Source organism: Eublepharis macularius, chromosome 4, assembly GCF_028583425.1.
Source record: "Eublepharis macularius isolate TG4126 chromosome 4, MPM_Emac_v1.0, whole genome shotgun sequence".
NCBI classification, from domain to species: Eukaryota; Metazoa; Chordata; class Lepidosauria; order Squamata; family Eublepharidae; genus Eublepharis; species Eublepharis macularius.
Genome location: NC_072793.1, coordinates 99,144,917 through 99,164,675, shown reverse-complemented (window position 1 = coordinate 99,164,675; position 19,759 = coordinate 99,144,917). Strand labels below are relative to the sequence as shown.

The 19,759-nt window shown below is 43.9% G+C and overlaps 1 protein-coding gene across 1 annotated transcript; it reads left to right on the top strand.

Annotated features, from left to right (window-relative positions):
- The first annotated feature begins 10,437 nt into the window (after window positions 1-10,437).
- Window positions 10,438-16,914, top strand: C4H3orf18 (chromosome 4 C3orf18 homolog). Its single transcript, XM_054978773.1, has 4 exons — window positions 10,438-10,671; window positions 12,821-12,846; window positions 14,758-14,887; window positions 16,836-16,914. Exons 1-4 carry the CDS (start codon window positions 10,438-10,440, stop codon window positions 16,905-16,907), a joined length of 462 nt encoding a protein of 153 aa, XP_054834748.1. The 3' UTR covers window positions 16,908-16,914.
- Window positions 16,915-19,759: the final 2,845 nt, after the last annotated feature.

Sequence of the window (19,759 nt, the reverse complement as noted above, 5' to 3'; positions counted from 1 at the left end):
TGAAGCCTCAATGGAGGCTAGAGGCACTGCTTCTGGGTACCTAGTTGCATGGTCACCTAAAGTAAAAATAAACCATTTACCACTCTGAGTAAGCTTTGGGAATGGGTCCACTATGTCTATCATGGAATGCCTCTCCCATGATAGGGAGGGACTGCAAAGGGGCCCAGACTTTACACCCACTCTTGCCCACCTTTTGACATGTTGGACATGACTTGCAGTAGTCCCTCACATCCTGAGCCAGCTTTGGACAGTAAAAGTTTAGCAAGAGTCTTCGCCTGGTCTTGTTAACTCCTAAGTGCCCTGCACAGGGTATGTCATGAGCCAACTCTAAGAGCTTGGGCCTGTATTTCTCTGGAACCACAAGCTGTCAAACTGCTTCCCAAGACCCTTTTCTATTAGGTGGTAACCAGAGCCTACATAATCGACCCTGCTTCCATACTACTTGTTCAGAAAGAGCGTCTGAGAACTCCACTTCCTGGTTCCTTGCCCCATTGTGCAGTGGTTCCAGACTAGGGTCTCCTTGAACCTCTGACAGAAACATTTCTGGATCCCCCAGACTTTCTACCATCTGTTCCTCTAGACCACCCCTAGTCCCACTGTTTCCAGGACCCTTGGCAAAGATTTGGTTGGTGTCTTCAGTTCCCTCAGTTGGGTTTTTAGCATTACTCAACTGACCCCCTTCCAGTTTGGAAGGCTCCACAGTTTCCAGCTGCTCTTGGGTGGAATGGCACCCTTCTTCCCCTTTGAAACACTCTCCCTCAGGGCTGGAAACTGGGTGGTTCTCCCCCTCCTTGGAGACTACCCTCTCCTCAACCTCAGTAACCTGAGTCATACCCTCCTTCCGGGTTGGTGGCGATTTGGCTTCCTCGAAGTTACCTTCCTCCTCCCACCTCCCTCTGAGGGTTTGGCTGTGGGTTACTGCATTAATGGTGTACTGGCCAGCCAACAAATCCCGGCCCAATAACACTGGAACCACCTGTTTCTACATTACTCCTACCTCTGTAAGACCTACTGACCCTCACCATTACACCGGTATCTGGGCCACAGGAATCATGGCAGATGGTCACAGAACCCCCTGGATTCGGTATGCCATGTCAGGGACAGTATCAGTTTCCGACACCAGATCTGCCCTCGCCAAGGTTACTGAGGAGCCAGTGTCAGCATGTCCCAAAACCAACCGGTCTTTCAATCTTTCCAGTTCCACAAAATCACTCCAGTTTTCTGCGGGCTTCATTCAGGTAAAGAGGCACTCGTGGCTTACCACTGCAACCTTCTCCTCTTTCTTCTTTTGCATAACTGGTACATTTGAATGGGATTTGGAGGTCTCGGCTTGCAACTGTGGGCAGGCTGACTTCAGGTGCCCAGCCTCCCCACAATTGTAACACCTGTGAACCTGGGGCCGTTTCCAATTTGTCAAATCAAGGGACTTCCTGCCCTCTGCCTTGGCAGGTGCCCCTTCCCTCTTTGGGGAAGGTGGTATTCTCTCACCCCTCTGGAGACCCCTCTCTTCCCTTCCCAAATGGGAAGTCCTCCAATTCAACCCCTCTCTGTTCGGCACCAGCTCGTCTGCTAGTGGGCGTCTTATCTTTTACCAGGCATTTTAACTCCTTGGGAAGTTTAAAGTAAAATTGGACTAAAACCAACAACTGAAACAAAGCCTCATAATCCTGGGCTTTTGCCTCCTCTGCCCATCTCCTCCCCAACTCATTTAGCTTTACCTCAAATTCATAATACGATTTACATTGTTGTGGGGCCAAGCCCCGAAACTGCTTCCGAAAGTGGTCCACCCCTAGTTTAAATATCTTAAAGATGGTGGCTTTATATGCTGCAAAAGTTATCCTGCTGTTCCCATAGACATGCTGTGATAAATAGTTGCAAGCTCCCCAGTCAGGAACTACAGAGGTAAGACATATAGTCTTCCTCTGCAACTCCCCACTGCTTGGCTGCCTTCTCGATGTTGGAAAGGTCTATGGAGGGGTCTTCTCCCTCCTTGTATGCCACAAAGTCCTTGAGGGTGACTTGTGTTCTCTTGCTCTGGGCCACTTTCAGTTGCAGAATCTTGAGCTTGTGTTTCCATTGCTCTTCCTACTCATGCTTGCGGATCTCTGTTTGCCTCTGCTGGAGTTCCAGTTCATGTTCTCTCCGCTCCCTCTCAGCCTGAATACACATCCTTTCCAGTTCCAATTGCAGCTGGAAGTTCGCCTCTGGCTGGTGTATGCGCACATCCAGAGATGCCCCTGCCTGCTGCTGCTGATCTATCAGAAGGGCTTGCAAATCTGCCATAGTCATATTGTGACACTCCAAACTCCGCTTTGCACATTCTTCCTGGAACTGGGGTTTTGTCATTTTTAGAATGTCCCATATCTTGGCAGGATCCATCCTAACTAACTTAAACTTTCCCTGGCTTGGCCAACCAAAAAAAAAAAAAAAGCTTCTGTCACTGTCTGGAGGGTACAACAATTTTATATGCCTGTACAGTCAGATTTCTGACTCGCTCTGTCCTTATCCCACCGCTGCTCACCAAGATATGGCAAAATGGGGCCTCTCCCATCTTTTTTTTGTCTTAACTGGTAGACCCCACTCTGCCTACCCCTCCCTTGCCTAGCCTAGCACCTGGAGGGGCTGTCTCACTTTCCTGTCTCTGGGTAGTTGCTGCCACCACCATCCCTGTATGGGGTCCTGGTTAGGCGGGACAGCCTCCTAACCTCCCTCCTCTGCTAGTGGGCCAAAGCGGCTGGGGGACTATGTGGAACAGAAGGTTTTTCTTCCTTCATAAATCATTTATTTAACTTCTAACTATACACAGACAAAAATACAGTGAACGGAAGGAGTAATACAACATAAAAACAAACCCCTATATCTCCCTCTGCTTCTCTATACACATGCTCTAATTAGATGTTGTATGGGCAGGCATGATACTTGGGTACCTGGGGTTACATTAGCTATACATTTCCCCTCAGAGCCATCTCTCCCTCAACTCAGCCACCAACTGTCAACTTCCAACTCCCCTCTACCAACTTACTCGCTCTCCCTCCAATTCCATTCCAGAACTGGCCCCTCCCCTCTGCAGCCCATAGAAAGTTAACTCCACCAACAGAATGGTGTTTCTCCACAGTCACCTAGGTGTTTTTCTGTCCCTATATCTCCCCCTTCTTCATGGAGGTTGCCACACAGTGGGATTTGCCTCTTAGAGTTGGCAAAGGATAACTGGGCCAAGACTGACCCATCCTTACTAAGGAATTGCAGTGGGATTCTGATTAAAGTTCCTGTTTGGGCTGCTCTGTGGGGGTTTTATCCTACAATAGGAATACCAACAGTCTAGAAAAAAAAAGTCCGGAATCCTTAATACAGGCTTCATGGGATGTGAACATTCCATAAAAAAGTTTCACCTGCCTATTTCCACACCTTTCTGCCTCTGTTAAAAGTACAGGACATTTTTTTCTTCAGGTTTTTGGTAACCCTGTCCTACAAGGCAAAAGATATGAGCATCTGCCCAGCAGTAACAATGATCAGAATGGAGTGTTTAGTTGTTTCCCAGAATCATGGTTGTTTGCCCTGTTAATGCTACTTGCTTAAGGAGTTACACTGGCATGACATCCTGCCAACATCACAGTGATGTTCTGTTAGAATACTGGGTGTGTGTGTGTGTGTCTTTTCTGTACTGTGAATATTTACCCTGTGCAGGGGATGCTGCCAGCAACTGTTGAGGGAGGGAGGGATGTTGTTAGGGTTGGCCTGGAGAGGGGGAGTCCTCCAGATCCTTGAATAGAGATTTAATGTGCAGAAATATGCAGCTGAATTTTTTCTTGACATGGGGGTAAATAAAACCACCTGGTAAATAACCTCCCATTATGCCTCTGTCAAAAGGACACTTTTCTCCTGGTCAGACAACCTGAGTTTTTGAGCCAATGCAAAGTAAATTAACATTGCCCTGAGGTGGGCAGTGGCTGAAACATGCAGGAAGGGAATTCCGCCCTTCCTTGCTCTCCTGTGTAGAGTACATTGGCCTTGCATTTTTAATTAGAAGAGTGGAGGAATAAATGTTGGTGTTTGTATCCTGAGGAGAAATCCTTGTAAGGGTCTTCAGCAGAGCAGCAGTAGCGCTATGTTGTATCCAGGGCTTTTTTTCAGCAGTGGAACGGAGTTCTGGAACCTCTTGAAAATGGTTCCACCGAGCAGCGCAGAGGCAATTTAAACTCCCCTCTGTCTGGAGGTCAGGGGGTGAGGCCACCAGCCATGTGACCATTTTCTCCGAGGGCAACCCACTGAGTTCCACCACCTCTTTTCCCAGAAAAAAAGCCCTGGTTGTATCAATGTTTGTTGTCTCTTTGGCTGTTGGTGTAAAGTGCTTTCTCTCCAGAGCCCCGTCCTCAAAGGCCCTTTGTGTGTTTTCCAGGTATGCCTGTTAATAAAGCCAGAGCAGCATGGCCTCATACAACATGTCCTGTCATCTTCGATATATGCATCCTGACTAAGGCTTCTATAATTCTTGGTTGGTATTCAAGGCTGTGCTATGGCTTTGTAGGTATGACAGAAGGCTGGGCAGGGTGGGTGCTTTGTCTCCAGGTTGTTGTCAGCCTACTCATGCTTTGGCACACTTTGGTAGGTGCCCAGGTCTGGTCCCCATATCTGTGCAGCCATGCCAGTACCAGGTTTACACTGCTGTGGTGCTGGCAAGGTGCTCCACTGATATATCTTTGAGTTATGTTGGTGTATCTTTGCTAGGGTTGACAATAACCTGGAGAGGAAATGTTCTGGTCCTTTAATAGAGGCTTAATATGTGGAAATGGACAGGTGAAACTTTTTAAGGCTTAGAGTTAAATAACATCCCATTAAAACCTCTATTAAAGGGAAAGAACTTTTTTTTCTCCAGGCTGTCAACAGCCTTCCTCTTTGCATTACTCCAGCCGTGGGGCTTACCTGATCTATGATCTTGTCTTCTCTGTTATTTCTGTAAGAAATGTGTTCATTTTCAGTGCATAAATTTCCAAACTTAAAAATAACTGTTCTGATAATTTATAAATAATAGATAGATATAGGCCTTTGACATTAGCAAAAGGGTTCCAGATGTTTCCTTTTATTATGAGATGAAGCCTCACTTTTCTCCTAGTCAGTTCCTCCTAACAAGGAAGGTTAGGTATAGCCCTGAAAGGACACAAGATCCCAAACGGTGAAGGATAGTGTAGGTCTTGGAATATGCTAGTGCTTGACCTTGTGGTAGGAATCCTGGGTTTAAGTTTCAGCTGTGAAAGCATTTTTTTCTTTCCAAAATATGTGATGTTAAGGCTAGTGTGAGCCTCTCACCTGCTGCTATTTAGCTGTGATTTTATATGGTGAAGGATGTGCAATGGTTTCATTGTGCTCCCATATCCTGAGTCTACTGATCATCATGGCAACTACGGCCAATACATGTCATTACAATGCTCATTAGGAACAAAGATTTGTTACTGGCCTATCATCAGAATTTTCTTATAAGAGTGGTTGAAATGTTTATTTGACACAGGAATATTTCAGTATCTGAAAAGGATCTTTCTTAAATTTCTAGGGGCATCTTCAGGGTAAGACCATGTTGGGTTCTGTGTTATTCTGCAGTGACTCCTGCACTCTGGATCTTCATGTTTACAAACACTAATCCATATTGGCATCAGTTCTGTTAAATTTCTTTAATCCCACTATTCCTCCATGGAGTTCTCGTCCCCTGCCCATTTTATGCTCACAACATGTGAGGAAGTTAAACTGGGAGAAAATCAATTCAGGGGCAAAGAGGGTTAGAAAGGTTCCTGCTTCCTGTGGCTGGGCTAAATTTCCAAGGAGTGTTTTTCTGGGAAGAGCTATCCAGATCTGGAAGCCAGAGTCCACAGTGGTGCGGTCCTCATTATCCCCTCTTCGTCCTCCTTGAACCACAGCCATTTTGTAAGAAAAAGCGTTTCCTGGGGTAAGTAAGAGAGGCATGGTATGAAAAAGAACGATTCGATCCCAGAGGTTATCCAAGGGCTTGGGCTAAAATGTCTCCTCCCCGCCGGCCACACGATTGACAGCAAGACCCCGAACGAAACCAAATCCCGGCAGTTTCACACTGCTCAGCCGCCGTGCGTGCGGCAGCTAAGCCATGCCTCAAGAGTGACGTTCTCGCGGGCCAATCGTGAACCACAGCGCCATCCGCCAAGAGCCAATCCCAGGCAAAGAGGAGATCAAAGGGGAACATCAAGCGCCGACAATAGTGGGGCGGGTCGCTTCGAGCATCCTGGAAAGCACAATGGCAAGTAAGGCCGTGAGAGAAGCAGCGCCAGCAGCTCCTGCCTCTCCGGTGCAGGTAATCTCAATAGCAGCAGAGCCTCCAAGACTGGGGGCAGCTCTGGCTGTAATAAACCGGCGCGGTTGCTGAAGTCCGTCCGAGCGGCCTTCGACGCCGGCTCCTTGTAGAGGAGAGGGGGCAGAATGTGTCCATCTCCAGCACACGCAGGCACGGCGAGCCACCCCTTTTGCGCCAGAGTCACTCTCCCGAGTTGTAGACAGGAGGGGCAGGCAAGGCGTCCCTCTGCGGACAAAAAGGACACGAGAGGCGACATCCCATAGGACGGGGAAGGAGGCTTGCCCTCGTCCGGCGCCAGCGATCTTGGTCCGGGCTGCTTTCTCAATCTGCGTTGGATTTCTGGGTCTAGCCTGGGATTCGACTCCTCCTCGTCTGGGAGGAATCTCTACATGCTGATGTTATGGGTCGGTTTACGCTGTTAATGGGCACATGCCGCAAGGGGGGTTGGGTGGAAGACTGGACTAAACTGTGGAACAGGCCACGGGGCTTGATGGAGAAAACCTGGCACCCCACCCAGCTGCAAATGGTGGGCCTGGTGGGCTTCTTTCTCTCTTCCCTGCCTGCCATTTAGTAAATGGGCTAGGAATTGGATTTGTTCAGCATTGACTCCTTGCTGACATCCCCATGAATGAAACATCCTTGCAAAACACGCCTATAAGGAGAGTGCTTTCCAGACGACGTTCCTCTACTACTGGAAGCACTTGGGCACTTTAATGCAAGGCCAGGTCAAGCAGGAGCAAGGTCTTGCTGTTTAGTTAGGGCTTTGGAGTTCACAGCTGGAAGTTCATGGTGGATGGTACTCCACAAAGCTTAAACCAAAATATAATTTGCTTAACTATTAGAAGATTAAGAAGCTCTTTCAGCCCCAGCCACCTCACAGGGTGTTTGTTGGGATAATAATAACATACTTCATAAACAGCTCAGAGTGAGTGTTAAGTTATCCTGAAGGGCTGTATATAAATCGAAAGTTGTTATTTCTGAAAGGATTCCAATACATAGTGGTTGCAAAAATGAATACATGGTAGGGGAAAGGGATTGCCTAAGTCTAGAAAGAAACTAGACTTTTTTTTTGTCTACAAAAGTGCCCAGATTGTCTTTCCTTCCCCCTAGCTTTCTTCATTTTCATGAAGACTTTTCTCTGCTGAGCTAAAGATTTTTCTGAGGGTCTCTCCAAACTGAGTGACTGGCAATAAGGCTCACTGTTAGGTTCAAGAGTAAAGTGATGGGAAAAGAATCCAAACCATGAATGACTGGTGGGTTTTTAAAACTGCTGAGCCTGTTCAGGAAAGCCATCTTGTGGACAGGGTAGAAAATCCTCTGAAAATAACACCTGTGTTGACAACTGGATTTTATTAAAGGGGAGAATACCTTAATGCCATGCATGGTATATGGGGAGAATGAGCAGAGGAAAAATATGCAATCTCAAAAAAAAAAAACCCACTCCCTCCAAAAAACCCCAAACCCTCCCTCATGATCATCCATTGAAGTTCTCAGGCAGCAAAAAAAAGTGCCCCCCACACAATGCATGAATAGTATCAAATTAAATTGGATACATTATTTGTCTTGCTGTAGATTCATTGTGCTGCATCTTAATTTACTGGTTTTCTTGGATGTCTGGGTCTCTGGAACTCACTAGAAAAAATGCTGTGGTGACAGTGAGCGTAAAAACCTTTAAAATGATTTGATGAGTGTGTTGAAGTTGCATGCATTTTTATGTATTTATTTTATTTATATAATGTTTTTCTCCCCAATGGGGACCTAAAGTAGTTTATTACATCCTCCACCTTATTCTCACAACAACATCTCTGTAAAGCAGGAAAAGAGTGTGACAGCCAAAGGTCACCTGGTGAACATCCATGGAAAAGTAAGGGGTTTGAATCCAATCTCTGCCAAACATTTTAATCACAGTGCCGTGCTGGCCCTCAAGGATAGCTCTGTTAGTCCAAATAGTTGATTGTATAAATGCCCAGGTATTATGGTAGAAGCACAATGGAGCCTGGGAGTGAGAGTAGGATCTCAAAGGAGGGCCATATGTGTAAAGACAAAAGGGCCAAGTGAGGTGAGGGTTGTTGGAGAGGGAAACATATAGCTGTATCTATATGCCATTGCTTAAAAGGCTCTGAGTCAAGATGGAGCTGCAGTGTTTGGTGCTAAATGGCAATTTTGATATGGAAGGTGTCTCAGAAACATGATAAAATGGGGAAAATCATTCTTGCGTATAAGTTCTATAAACAGGACAGGGAAGGACATACTGGGGGAAGCGTTGCATTGTGTATCAAAGAAAGCATAGAGTCAAATAAGCAAGAAAACATTAGGGGAATGACCTCCCCAACAGAATAGTTATGGGTAGAGATAGTTGGTCCTAATGGTTACTTAAAAGTGGGGATGCATTATTGCCCACCATTCAGGCTGATCTCAAGATGGAGAAGGAAATAAGGGAGGTGACTAAAGCAGATAATGTTGTGCTGCTGGGTGACTTCACATACCCTCATATTAACACTGTAAACATGTGCTCTAATCATGATGTAGAAATGAGGTTTCCAGACATCATAAATGACTGGGCACTGAAACAGTAACCGAGCCAACTACATGGGTTTGGATTTGGATCTTGGATTTGGTTTTGACTGGGACTCAAAACCTGGTGCTAGATGTAGATGTTGTTGCACCAGTTATGGCCACAGTGCTATTAAGTTCAGCAGTCCTGTCAAAGGAAAGCTACCCCTAAAGTCTGAAATAGTCACATTTGATTTCAAAAGGGGGAACTTTACAAAAATGATGAGGCTAGTTAGAAGAAAGTTGAAAAAGAATCTCAAGAGAGTCAAATTCCTAGAGCAGTGTTTCCCAACCTGTGGGTCATAATCCAAAAGTGATCCATGAAAGCTGATGAACTGGGTCACAGGTTCTTGTATGCTTATGGCAGCCATCCTCCTCCTTACCTTACCTAGTGCCCAGCCGAAGGAGCTGTATGTGTGTGGAGGGCAAGCAGTATGCATCTATTCTTTCCAAGCACAGCAGCAGCCATCTCTATCCTCCTCCTTTCCTTCTCTTAAGCAGTAATTTCTGTGGGACATGTACTAAAACGAATGACAAGAATTCCCACGACAATGGGAGATGCCTGAAGGACTGTTGGATATTATGTGAGCCAGGAATGACAACTGACTTGCATGAGCTCCGTTGAAATACATGATTACAGCACATAAAAGTTGCCAAGAGAATGCTCAATGGATTTTGAAAAACTTGATGTAGGCCCGGAATAGCAAGATTTGGGTCCAGTAGCACCTTAAAGACCAACTAGATTTCCAAGGTAATGAGCTTTCAAGAGACAGCACCCAGAGTGGAATGACAGTTCCTGGAACTGGAATCAGTGCATTGGGACTGAAATGATACCCCCAGAGTAGACCGACAGCTCCTGGCATTAGAATCAGTTCTTTGCAATAGGGGAATCACACACCTTAGAAAGGAATGACATATGTTATATTTTAATTAACATTTCTGGAGGTTGTGCACTGATCCCCGAATCAGCTCCGCCTCATTAGTTATCCTGCTTGTCAATTGTTCTGTTTCCTTCTAGGGTCATGAAGGAGGGCACCTTTCTAATGGAATAGGGTTGTAGTCTACTGCAGTGGTTATTGTAGGTATTACCTACTTTTACTGTATCGTCTTATACGTTGCAATCCACTTTTAATATTGCTTATACCTTGCCTTAGACAGTTAAATTTTGGTATTATTCTCTAATTCTGCAATCCTAGGCCTATTGCATTATTTATTGGTTGTCTGTGCTGTCTGATTATACTGTTTCATATCCTGTAATTCACCTTGAATCTCAACAAGAAAAGTGGATTACAAACAAAGTAAATAAACATTACAAATCAAGTAAATACATTGTGCTACCATATAAGAATAACTTGGAATAATATATGATTCTATTTTCTCTATTGCTAGGGATTGGTCAATGTGGTTTCAGTATAGAAAAGCTATTAAAGAAAATGCAAGAAAAGAGCCTTCCTAGCATGCTTCTTAGTAGAAGAGGAATAGCTTCATAAATGACTTCACAGATGAAAACTAAGCTCTTTGGGAGCTGAAGCACCATTTAAGTGGAAGAGGATAAAAAGCTGTGGTCCAAAATGAGTTACAGCACATCCACTTTAAACAGTTTCTACCACAACAGTGCTACCACTTCTGAACCACACCATGGGACAACTGTAGATGGGGCTGGATCGAAAACTGCTACAATGACCCCTGAAACCAGCAGCTTTAACAGCTCCAAAATTCCAGATGTGGCTAGCCATGGCCCAGGCATGGGGACCATGCTGCTGTCTTTTGGCATCATCACTGTGATTGGGTTGGCTGTTGCAATGGTAAGACCTAAATCTATCAATGGTTCCTATCAGAGGGTAGGAAACTGCAAAGCTCCTGAACATTAAAATTGCAATGGTTGGGCTCCTCTTTGAGCATATTTTTACTCATTGGCTTTAGGCCATTTTAACAAATCCTGGGGGTTGTAGTTTGATAAAGATGCTGACAATTTTGGGTGAGAGATCCCTAGCCTATTCATCATCTTCACAGCATTACCATTCCCTAAGAAGAAGGAATGTTATTAAACCAGATGAGGTCTGCCGCCAACCTCTAGACTGCAGATTGGTAATGCTGCTGACCTCCAGACTGTGGAGATCAGTTCCCCTGGAGAAAATGGCAGCTTCAGAGGGTAGACTCTGGCCTCACATCACTGAGGTCCCTTTCCTTCCCCAGGTTCCACTCCCAAATCTCCAGGAATTTCCCAAGCTAGAGTTGACAGCCCTGGGTATAAATATACCATTTTATTTTAATAAACAGTTTCTATCTAGCCTAGGTAAGATGTCAATATCTCAACACATAATATATCAGCATATATTATGACAAATTAATTCACAAGGTAAAATAGTAGTACATAATGTCATGCATTCAGAATCAATGAACCAAATACACATGCAGTGTTTTTCAGATATGGAAGCATATAGCTTCCCACCCACCAAAATCAGCTTGGTTGTTGCAGCAGAGATAGCATTGTCAGGGCTTGCTGCGACTGCCACTGGGCATGGCACTGGGCGGTCTGCTCCTGACATCACAGGAGGGCCAGGGATTCTGCAGGACCCTGCTCTGTGGATGGAGGGGCGGTATACCTCACCCAGACTCCCTCTCAGTCCACTCACTGGCCTGCTCAACCTGGCCTTCTTACCCTCTGCATCCTCCTTCATCTCCTCCTTCCAGAACTCCCCTCCAAGCCTCCACCCTTGCATCCTACTGCTCTCACTCCACATCATCACTCCTCACTCACACCCACCACCTCAGAGCTCTTCCTAGCCACCTTATATAGGGCTTCCTTTCCCCGCCCCGCCCTCCTTCTAGGCTCGTGCCATCTCCTGACTTGGCCCAGCTGTGCCTTCCCTCAGGTGTTTCCCTCCTACCACTAATCCCTTCTTGGCTTCCTTGCCTTGCTGGCAGGGTGGGATTGAATGCGAGCCATCCCCAGCTGAGGTCTCCTTGGCCTTGCTCATGAGGAGCTGCCCCAGCCGGCTTCGGTGCTGCTGAGCCTGCCTGGCCTTGCTCATGAGGAGCTGCCCCAGCCAGCTTCTGTGCTGCTGAGCCTGCCTGGCCTTGCTCACGAGGAGCTGCCCCAGCCGGCTTCTGTGCTGCTGAGCCTGGCTGGCCTTGCTTGCAAGGAGCTGCCCTGGCCAGCTTCTGTGCTGCCTGTTCATTGATGCCGGGCGGGGCTACCCATCTCCTCCCCCAGAATGCCTGTGGCAGCTCCACCTGGAGGGGCTTGGCTCCTAGCACCTCCTGAGCCAGGCTGCTGTCCTCTAGCCAGGGTGTGGCTCTGGGCTGTAGTGGCTGCTTCTCCTCCTTGGAAGGTAAGGGCTCTGTTTGGGCTGTTGCTGTGTCCCTATTCCCCCTGCCTTGGCCCTTTTCCTCTAGCCTGCTTAGCCCCCTCTCTTCCCCCTGGGGGGTGGGACTAGCTGGCTTCTCCCTGCTCCCTCCAGCCTTCTGAGGCTTTGGCCTTTCGCCCCTTCCCCCTGGAGTAGGCAGGTTCTGGCTCTGTTTGCCAGACAGAGCGGTTGAACTGCTGTCTCCCGGCTGCCCCCTGCCGCTGCCTGTCAGCAAGTCCGGGGGCTGGGCTGCTGACCCCGGACAAGCATATCTACATGTGTATTCTTTCATATGTGTTGATCTGCTGCCTCCTCTCCCCATTACATAGAAGAGTGTATACACTCATCAGAGCAGTACAAACTATAGCTCTATATTATAGATTCCAAAAGTCAAGGGCACTGCTATATATGAAAATAAAGTAAAGAAAATTGTGTAAGAGCATCACAAATTAATCCATATTCCCAGAGACCACTACTTTTCCAGGATTTGGTAGGAAGTTTCTGCTACTATTCCCCCACCAAAGTATCTGCATATAAAATATCAGAGAAGAGGCATTTTGTTCTAAGTATGTTTTCATTGACAATGTTCCTTTGTTTTTTCTAGGTTCTATATATAAGGAAGAAAAAACGGTAAGTACACATTGCCTTTGGATAAAGCAGTGGTTTATGCTTCCCCCCACCCTGAAAATTGCCAGTAAAAGCCTCCTCATTTAAGCAGTAGATACTGTACCATGTCCAAAGATTTCACTTAAAATAACAATTCTGATAGCAATAGAAATGATACCTTATTTACTCAGAGGGCTTAGCAATATTAAGAATTGATAGAGTGCCTTTAGTGTTGAAAGCACTTCACGTGCATAGGTTTTTCCATACATTTAACTATTCCTGATTTTCTTAGCAGTCGACCCCAACCATTAAAATTGGTTTGTGGTATGGTTCTTTTGCACATATGCCCTCCTTTTGCATTTTTACAGTTGTGGAGTTGGTTAATTTTGTTCTGCATGTGTCTTAAATAATCAGGATTTTCCAGTGAGAGTGCTGTCATCATTGGTGTTATCATCAGTGATGTCACAGCACACACATACTTTTATTTTTTGTGCATGCTTATATTGATCAATATAAGGGCTGAATTTTTTTAAAAAAAAGATTGCAAATGAGCATATGCAGAAGTCTTTGCATGGGGAAGTCTACATCAAGAGCTGCTCTTCCAGCCATACCTAAGTCCCCCCTCCCCGCTGCTCCAAACTGGAAAGCTCTGCCCAGGCTGATCCAGAGCCAGAAGGACGAGGCAGGCACTGGCAGGGCAAACTGACCTCTGTTGGGACAGAGTCCAGAGCAGAAGCAGCTTCGTGCTTTTCAACTGCTTTGCTTTTTCTGGCACCAGAAGGGCCCTCCCTTCCCTGGGCCCCTAGGGCTTTTGCATTTAAAAAAAAACCATAATTTTCATAGCTTTTTATTGACCTACTGTTACAACAATACATGCAGCAGATTATCTGAATTCTTAGCTTTAATTTTTTTAAGTAAGTCTCTGACTCCTTGCTTTGCAGAGATATAAAGAAAAAGGCATGTCTCCAAAATGAAAAGGGCTGGAAACTTACTTTAAAAAAAGTGAAAGCTAGGAATTCAGAGAATCTGTTGCATGTATTGTTACTATGATAGGTCGATATAATGCTATGAAAATGACGGTTTTAAAAAAATAGAAAACAAAACTAAGGGGGGGGGAGAAAGACAGAAGGAGTGCTTTGATGATGATGAACGTCTAGTCATCAAAAAGTGGGTTGGAGATCAGGGGTGGGGGAGTGGGTGAGAGAAACAAAACTGAAACTGCACAAGAAAAAAAATCAACTCAAAATTCCAGAAAAAGATAGGGGTAAAAGTGATCTTAAAAGAACTGGAAAAAATCCAGAGAAAAACTAAAAAACTCAAAGCAAAAACTAAAGGTTAAAAAAGCATACAGAAATCAGGGGATAAATCGAAGCAATATGGGGCCTACACTGACAGAAAAAAACCATGTGGAATGCCCCATAATCTTTTAATATTGAGAACAGACTTGTAAAGTAGACCAGTCATTATCTCTGTATAACAGGTGGAGGGGTTGAGGCTGAGTGACTTTCTTCAGGTCACCTATTGAGTTTGTGATGGAGGTGATATTTGAACCAGCAACCACCCAGACCATTGCTATTATAGTATTTCTGAGTCCACAGATAAAGACTACCACGATGAGGAATGGGCAGCTCAATACAACAACTTTAATATGAAGAATAACTAAAATATCTTGTGAAGCAGTCTTTTCAACTTTGTTCTGTAATTAAGGTCATGTGATCTTACAGCAAGACCTCAAACTATCATTTTCTTAGCACTATTAAATATAAGTGAATGTGCCGAAATTATAAATTTTGTCACTGCAGCCACTATACTACCCCAGCTCCTCAAGTTTTGGAGATTCTAAATGGCTGCTGAGCAGTATTTGAAAGTTGGCGTTTTAGTCTAGTCTGTTGTTTCACAGTGGTGAGATTCCTGTTGTCCCTTCCTTCTAACTAGACTAGAGAAGTTACGACATCAACTCATGCCCATGTACAACTTTGATCCTGCTGAAGAACAGGATGAGTTGGAGCAAGAGCTGCTGGAGCATGGCAGAGATGCTGCTTCTTTGCAGGCCTCCCAGAACAAGGTAATGCTGTTCCTTTGTTGCCCTAGGCACCAAAGCATGAAAGCCCACTGGACTCCAGAGCAGAGAAGTCAGTAGAGTGGAGTCTGTGCTTTCTTCCCTGCCGAAGCCACAGTTGCTCTGTCATGCTGTTTTTCAAAGCACCTACAAGTGTATGACAAAAATCATGGTTTTATTTAAGCAGTAAGGGATTGACTGAAACGGCAGAATAGTTTTTTTTTTTTAAGGCTTCCTAATAAATGCTCCATCCTATGTATGTTTACTTGGAAGTAAATCTCATAGGGTTAAATGGGGTTTACTTTTAAGGCCACAGACTCTATTGCGCAATTCTGAAGAAAAAGTCCTGTCCTATTAACAGAAGCTAAGTTTACCAAGTGACATATTTACTTCCATGCCATGAACAGCTTCACCTGCTGTTAAAGGACAGGGCATTTTTCTCCAGGCTGATTGGCAACCCCAATCTTTAGGGAGCCAATTTACATTGAGGAAAGGGCACAGGGAGAAGTGGCTAACTCCACCTTTTCTCAATCAATACGAGCTACATACAAATTTAAAATTAGATTTAAAACATCTCATTAAAACTGAATATTAATAGAACCCAGACAGAAGAGAAATGGTAACAGACATAGACTTCCAAGCTTCTTCTCCAGGAAAAATCTTAAATTAATGATACTATTTTGGTATTAACATGATGGTTTCCTATCCGGACAGTAAAAGCAGAGTTAACTCCCTTATAAGCCCATTGATTCAAGTAAATTTAAGAGGGTCTAACTCCACTTAGAGTTGCACAGAAGCAAAGGCCTTTGGTTATAAAAATAGTATAACATGAAGCAGGGACAATGTACCGAGTTTAAGATTAGAATTTATACTGGATGTAACTCCTAAATTTTTATTTTTTAAAAAAAGGTTGGAGAAGTGTTTTATGCATGCTCCGAACTGATCTTTTCTTCATTATTGTTTTGCATGCTTTGAAGTGAAACATAGTAGGAGAAGGAGAGGGAAGAACCCTTTAATTTTATTTTTTTTAAAATTAACTAATGCTTAGCCAGCAGAGTTGGCAAGAGTAGGTATGTCTCTGCACAAGTGCTCTGAATGTGAATGTGACTTTATACAGTAGATGCTTCTCCTGTGATAGAATCCAGCAGCTAGTCAAGTAATAGAGAAACCTTGGTTGTTCTAGGAAACATAATGGCTTGTGGGATGAGACAGACATAGCTTACACCAGCAAAGAACCTGTGCATTTACATATTCACTGGTGGAGATGTTAAAAGCTATTGTGGCCAGCCCAATGAAACCTGTTCTGTAGAAATCATCAGTCTTCAAGACAGTTTAATGCAGATAAAGAAGCCAAGTCTAAGGGAACGACCAGACTCTTGGGTTGGCGTGCTACCCCTGCATGTAACTCTGTTTATCCCCCCCTCCCCACATTTGTTTAGATGACCATTTCCTACCACAGAGGCCTCTAGAGAGATTAGTTGACAATGGGACTTTTAGAACTAAATGATTATGTATACGCTCTGTAAGAATTGTATTCCATGTTTATTTGTTTTTTGTTTTGGTCACAGCTTTATCATTCCCTGGTTTTTCCCCAGATTAAGACATTGGAAATTTATCATTGGATCTCCTGTCTCATTAAGCTTCTGTAAATAGTGGCTGCCAGTTGGTCCTGATTTCCCCACAAGAACAAAGAGCACCTCAAGGGGATAATACATTGCGGAAAAGGCATCAGGAGAAAGGGTTAACACACCTCCACCCCATATTGTGGCTTTAATACCAAGTATTCTTCCCCTTTCCTTTCCATGGTTGCTGTTTAAAGAGACTGGAGATCCAATCTTATTTAGTTTCTTCCTAATTTAATTACTCCTGATGTAACAGAGAGGCATAGAGAGCAAGGTACGCACAGATTCTTTGCAAATCTGCCTTTTCTAATTTCCCTTTATATTTGTTGTAGACGACCCAAGGAGTGCTCCAGAGACCTAGTCGCCTTGTGTTTACAGATGTTGCAAATGCCATCCATGCATGAACAGTTCTCCAGGAGAATGATGCCAACTACTCAGCAGTTTGCAGTGGATGGTAACCACTTGTTTCAGCTGGGAAAGGGAACCAGCCTATTGCAAGAATTAAGACTGTTGGTGTGCCATCAAAGTGCTCCATTCTGCTATACTCAGAAGTTGATTGGTAATATACCAAGCTGTACAACGGAAGATGCAAGGTTATTTGTAGATAAATTGGTCAGAACACTTACTGTGACAGGCTAAAGGAGGGCATCAGTTTCCAAGGCCTTCCTCCCATAGATGGTTCAGAATATCCTAATATCAGAATCCTGCAGGTTAACCTAAGCCACTTTGTGTGGTAGGAGACTTTAGAAGTGACTCCTCATGCTCATATATGTGGTTGTAACTTCCTGAAGGTAGGAGCTTGAGCAGTTGCCATAAGCATATGGTATTGTCCCAGGGTATACATGAGAATCTGTATTGTATGAGCTTTGTAGTATGAACTGCCTGTAAACAAGATCCCAGGGACCAGCCTTTTCCTTCTTGTTTTCCATTAGACTTCTCCTGCTCAGGTGCTCTGCAGCCCTTAGAGACAGCTGGCTGAGGTTCCAGGGTGAACAAAATCATGCTCTCATATATCAGAAGCACCACCTCTTCTGAGTTAGGAATGGGACTTGCTAATGCTAGAGAGAGGAGAGCCTTAAAAGTAAGAACAGCAATACAAATGGATTTGGAATTCGTTCATGCCCGCCCTTTTCTTCCAAAGACAGTGAAATTTGTTGAAGAGAAATCACTTTTGAGAGAGTATTGTGTGCACATGCATGTTGCATGTACTAAAACAATCAGAAATAAGTTCATCTTCAGATAAAAGCCTAAACTTAACTGCTTTTCAGCATTTGCATTTTATATTCCTTTTGGCCTCTTCTAAAATAGGTGAGAAGCAGCGTAAAAAGTACAGGATAACACTTCATTTTATGTTTCCTAATATCTTGAGGGCTAAGGAAATGTCAGATGCTGAGACAAGTAAAGACAATTTGGGAAACAACTTAGACTTGGCCAGCTACCATATGTTTAGTTTGCATACTTTTTGTTGCTGTCCAGTTTGTTTTGGGGATTTGATTTTGAGAATTTAGATATTGTTTTGTTCCCATCATTTTTGCCTGAGACTGAGAAACAGAGTAACTAGAGTTTCTAGAACATTGGGACTATAGCTGTGAGCAGAAGGGCATGTGCTTCCCAAAGAAGGTCCCATGCCCCGGTTGCACGGTAAGCTGTGTCTTATAAACTATGGCTTGTCAAATCACAGTTAGTTAGGAAATCTTAATACAGATGGTACAAGAAACTGAGGTTTGTAGGGATGTCACCAAATTCTGACTTGTAGCTAGTTTGTTAACCACAGTTTGTACTTTTTGTAGTTTTCTTCATGTCTGAATTCACAAATGCAGTTAGTGGAGTAGTACTGCCTCTTGAGATTATATAGCCACAAAGATTGGTGAGAGGGCAAGATGCCTTCCCTGTTGGGAAGTGGAGAGAAGGCAAAAAGCAGAAACTGGAATCTGTTATTTATTTGTTATATTTAATCTGTTTGACTAGACAGAGCTTGTTGCACAAACCACAGTGTAAACAAACCACAGTCGATTTGAATTCAGCCTTTATGTATTAGAAGTTAAGTTTCTTTGACAGATACAGTCCACAAATATTTATATTTTTCTTCACAATCATGATGGTTATAAACTTGCTCTTTTAAAAAAAAAAATTATGGTATAGAAACTCCAGAGTCTACACAGAAGCAACCAGCTTCAGCTTTGCAAATCTGTTCCTTGCTCTGTGGTATGTTTGTGGCTATCCTTGTTTTAGAACCCTCTAGCTATTTATTATTTATGAATTTATTAGATTTTTAAAATCTGCATTTTTATTTCCATGCTCAAGCAGGCACGCAAAACAATTGCAAGAAATCGGTGTAAAATTCTAGCAAGCCCACAGAATCATTATATGGACAATGATTATGGATGACAGTTGTAGAGCTACGTTTGGACTCTCCTGCAGGTGGTGGTTGGAGTTGTCTTATTATGTTATCCACAAGCAAAGAGAAGTATAGAAATTTGAACAAAAATCCCTTCACCAACATCACTGGGAAAAAGCAGTATTTCCCCCCTCCTTGTTTAAGATAGCTAAGTACATTTTTTATAATCCTTAATGAAAAGTGCTGGAGAGGTAAAAAGAAAACTAGAGTGCAATCAATTACCTAACCATATAGCCCATGCTGAAGATAACAGAAGCCAAGAATTCTGTTCAGTCACTTCCAAGAGCAAACAAGAATGGGCAGCAGCTAGAATTAAATAACAAAGCAATACGGAGATCCAAAATTATGCAATGTCAGGGCAGACGTTTGTGAGCCCTTATGCAGACGTTTGTGAGCCCTTATGCACGACAGTGCAGTGCCACTCTTATGCATTTATGTACTGTTCATCTGAACAAAGAATGCTGTAGCGACGTTAAACCATGCCAAGAAGTATTAGGTGTGTGGGGATAAAAGTATATTTCTGTTTTCTTCTACTCAAGACAACTACATCATAAGAGAACCATCTCCATTGCCTCTTTCAAAGCATATTCTTGAAATGCCAGTTGGGAAGAAGGGAAAACATAAAATGTTTCTTCAAGCCTTCACGTTCTAAATTTATCCTTTCTTTTCTCTCTCTGGATAGAGTTATGTTGTGTGAGATAGTAGAATTGTGGAGGGTGTGTGTGTAATGCACACAAGACTGAGTCCATGTGGAAGACACTCAGCAGTTGCACTGATTGGTTCATGGAGTGAAAAACAGTGCATGCATCTGTATATTGACACATCTATGCACTGTCACCTACCTTCCCTCCAACAGAT

Bases quoted from the DNA above. Each gene is read 5' to 3' on its own strand.
- C4H3orf18 (XM_054978773.1), top strand. From the start codon at position 10,438: ATGAGTTACAGCACATCCACTTTAAACAGTTTCTACCACAACAGTGCT. The intron at 12,847-14,757 runs GTAAGTACACAT...CCTTCTAACTAG, and splicing joins TATATAAGGAAGAAAAAACG to ACTAGAGAAGTTACGACATC. The intron at 14,888-16,835 runs GTAATGCTGTTC...TATTTGTTGTAG, and splicing joins TGCAGGCCTCCCAGAACAAG to ACGACCCAAGGAGTGCTCCA.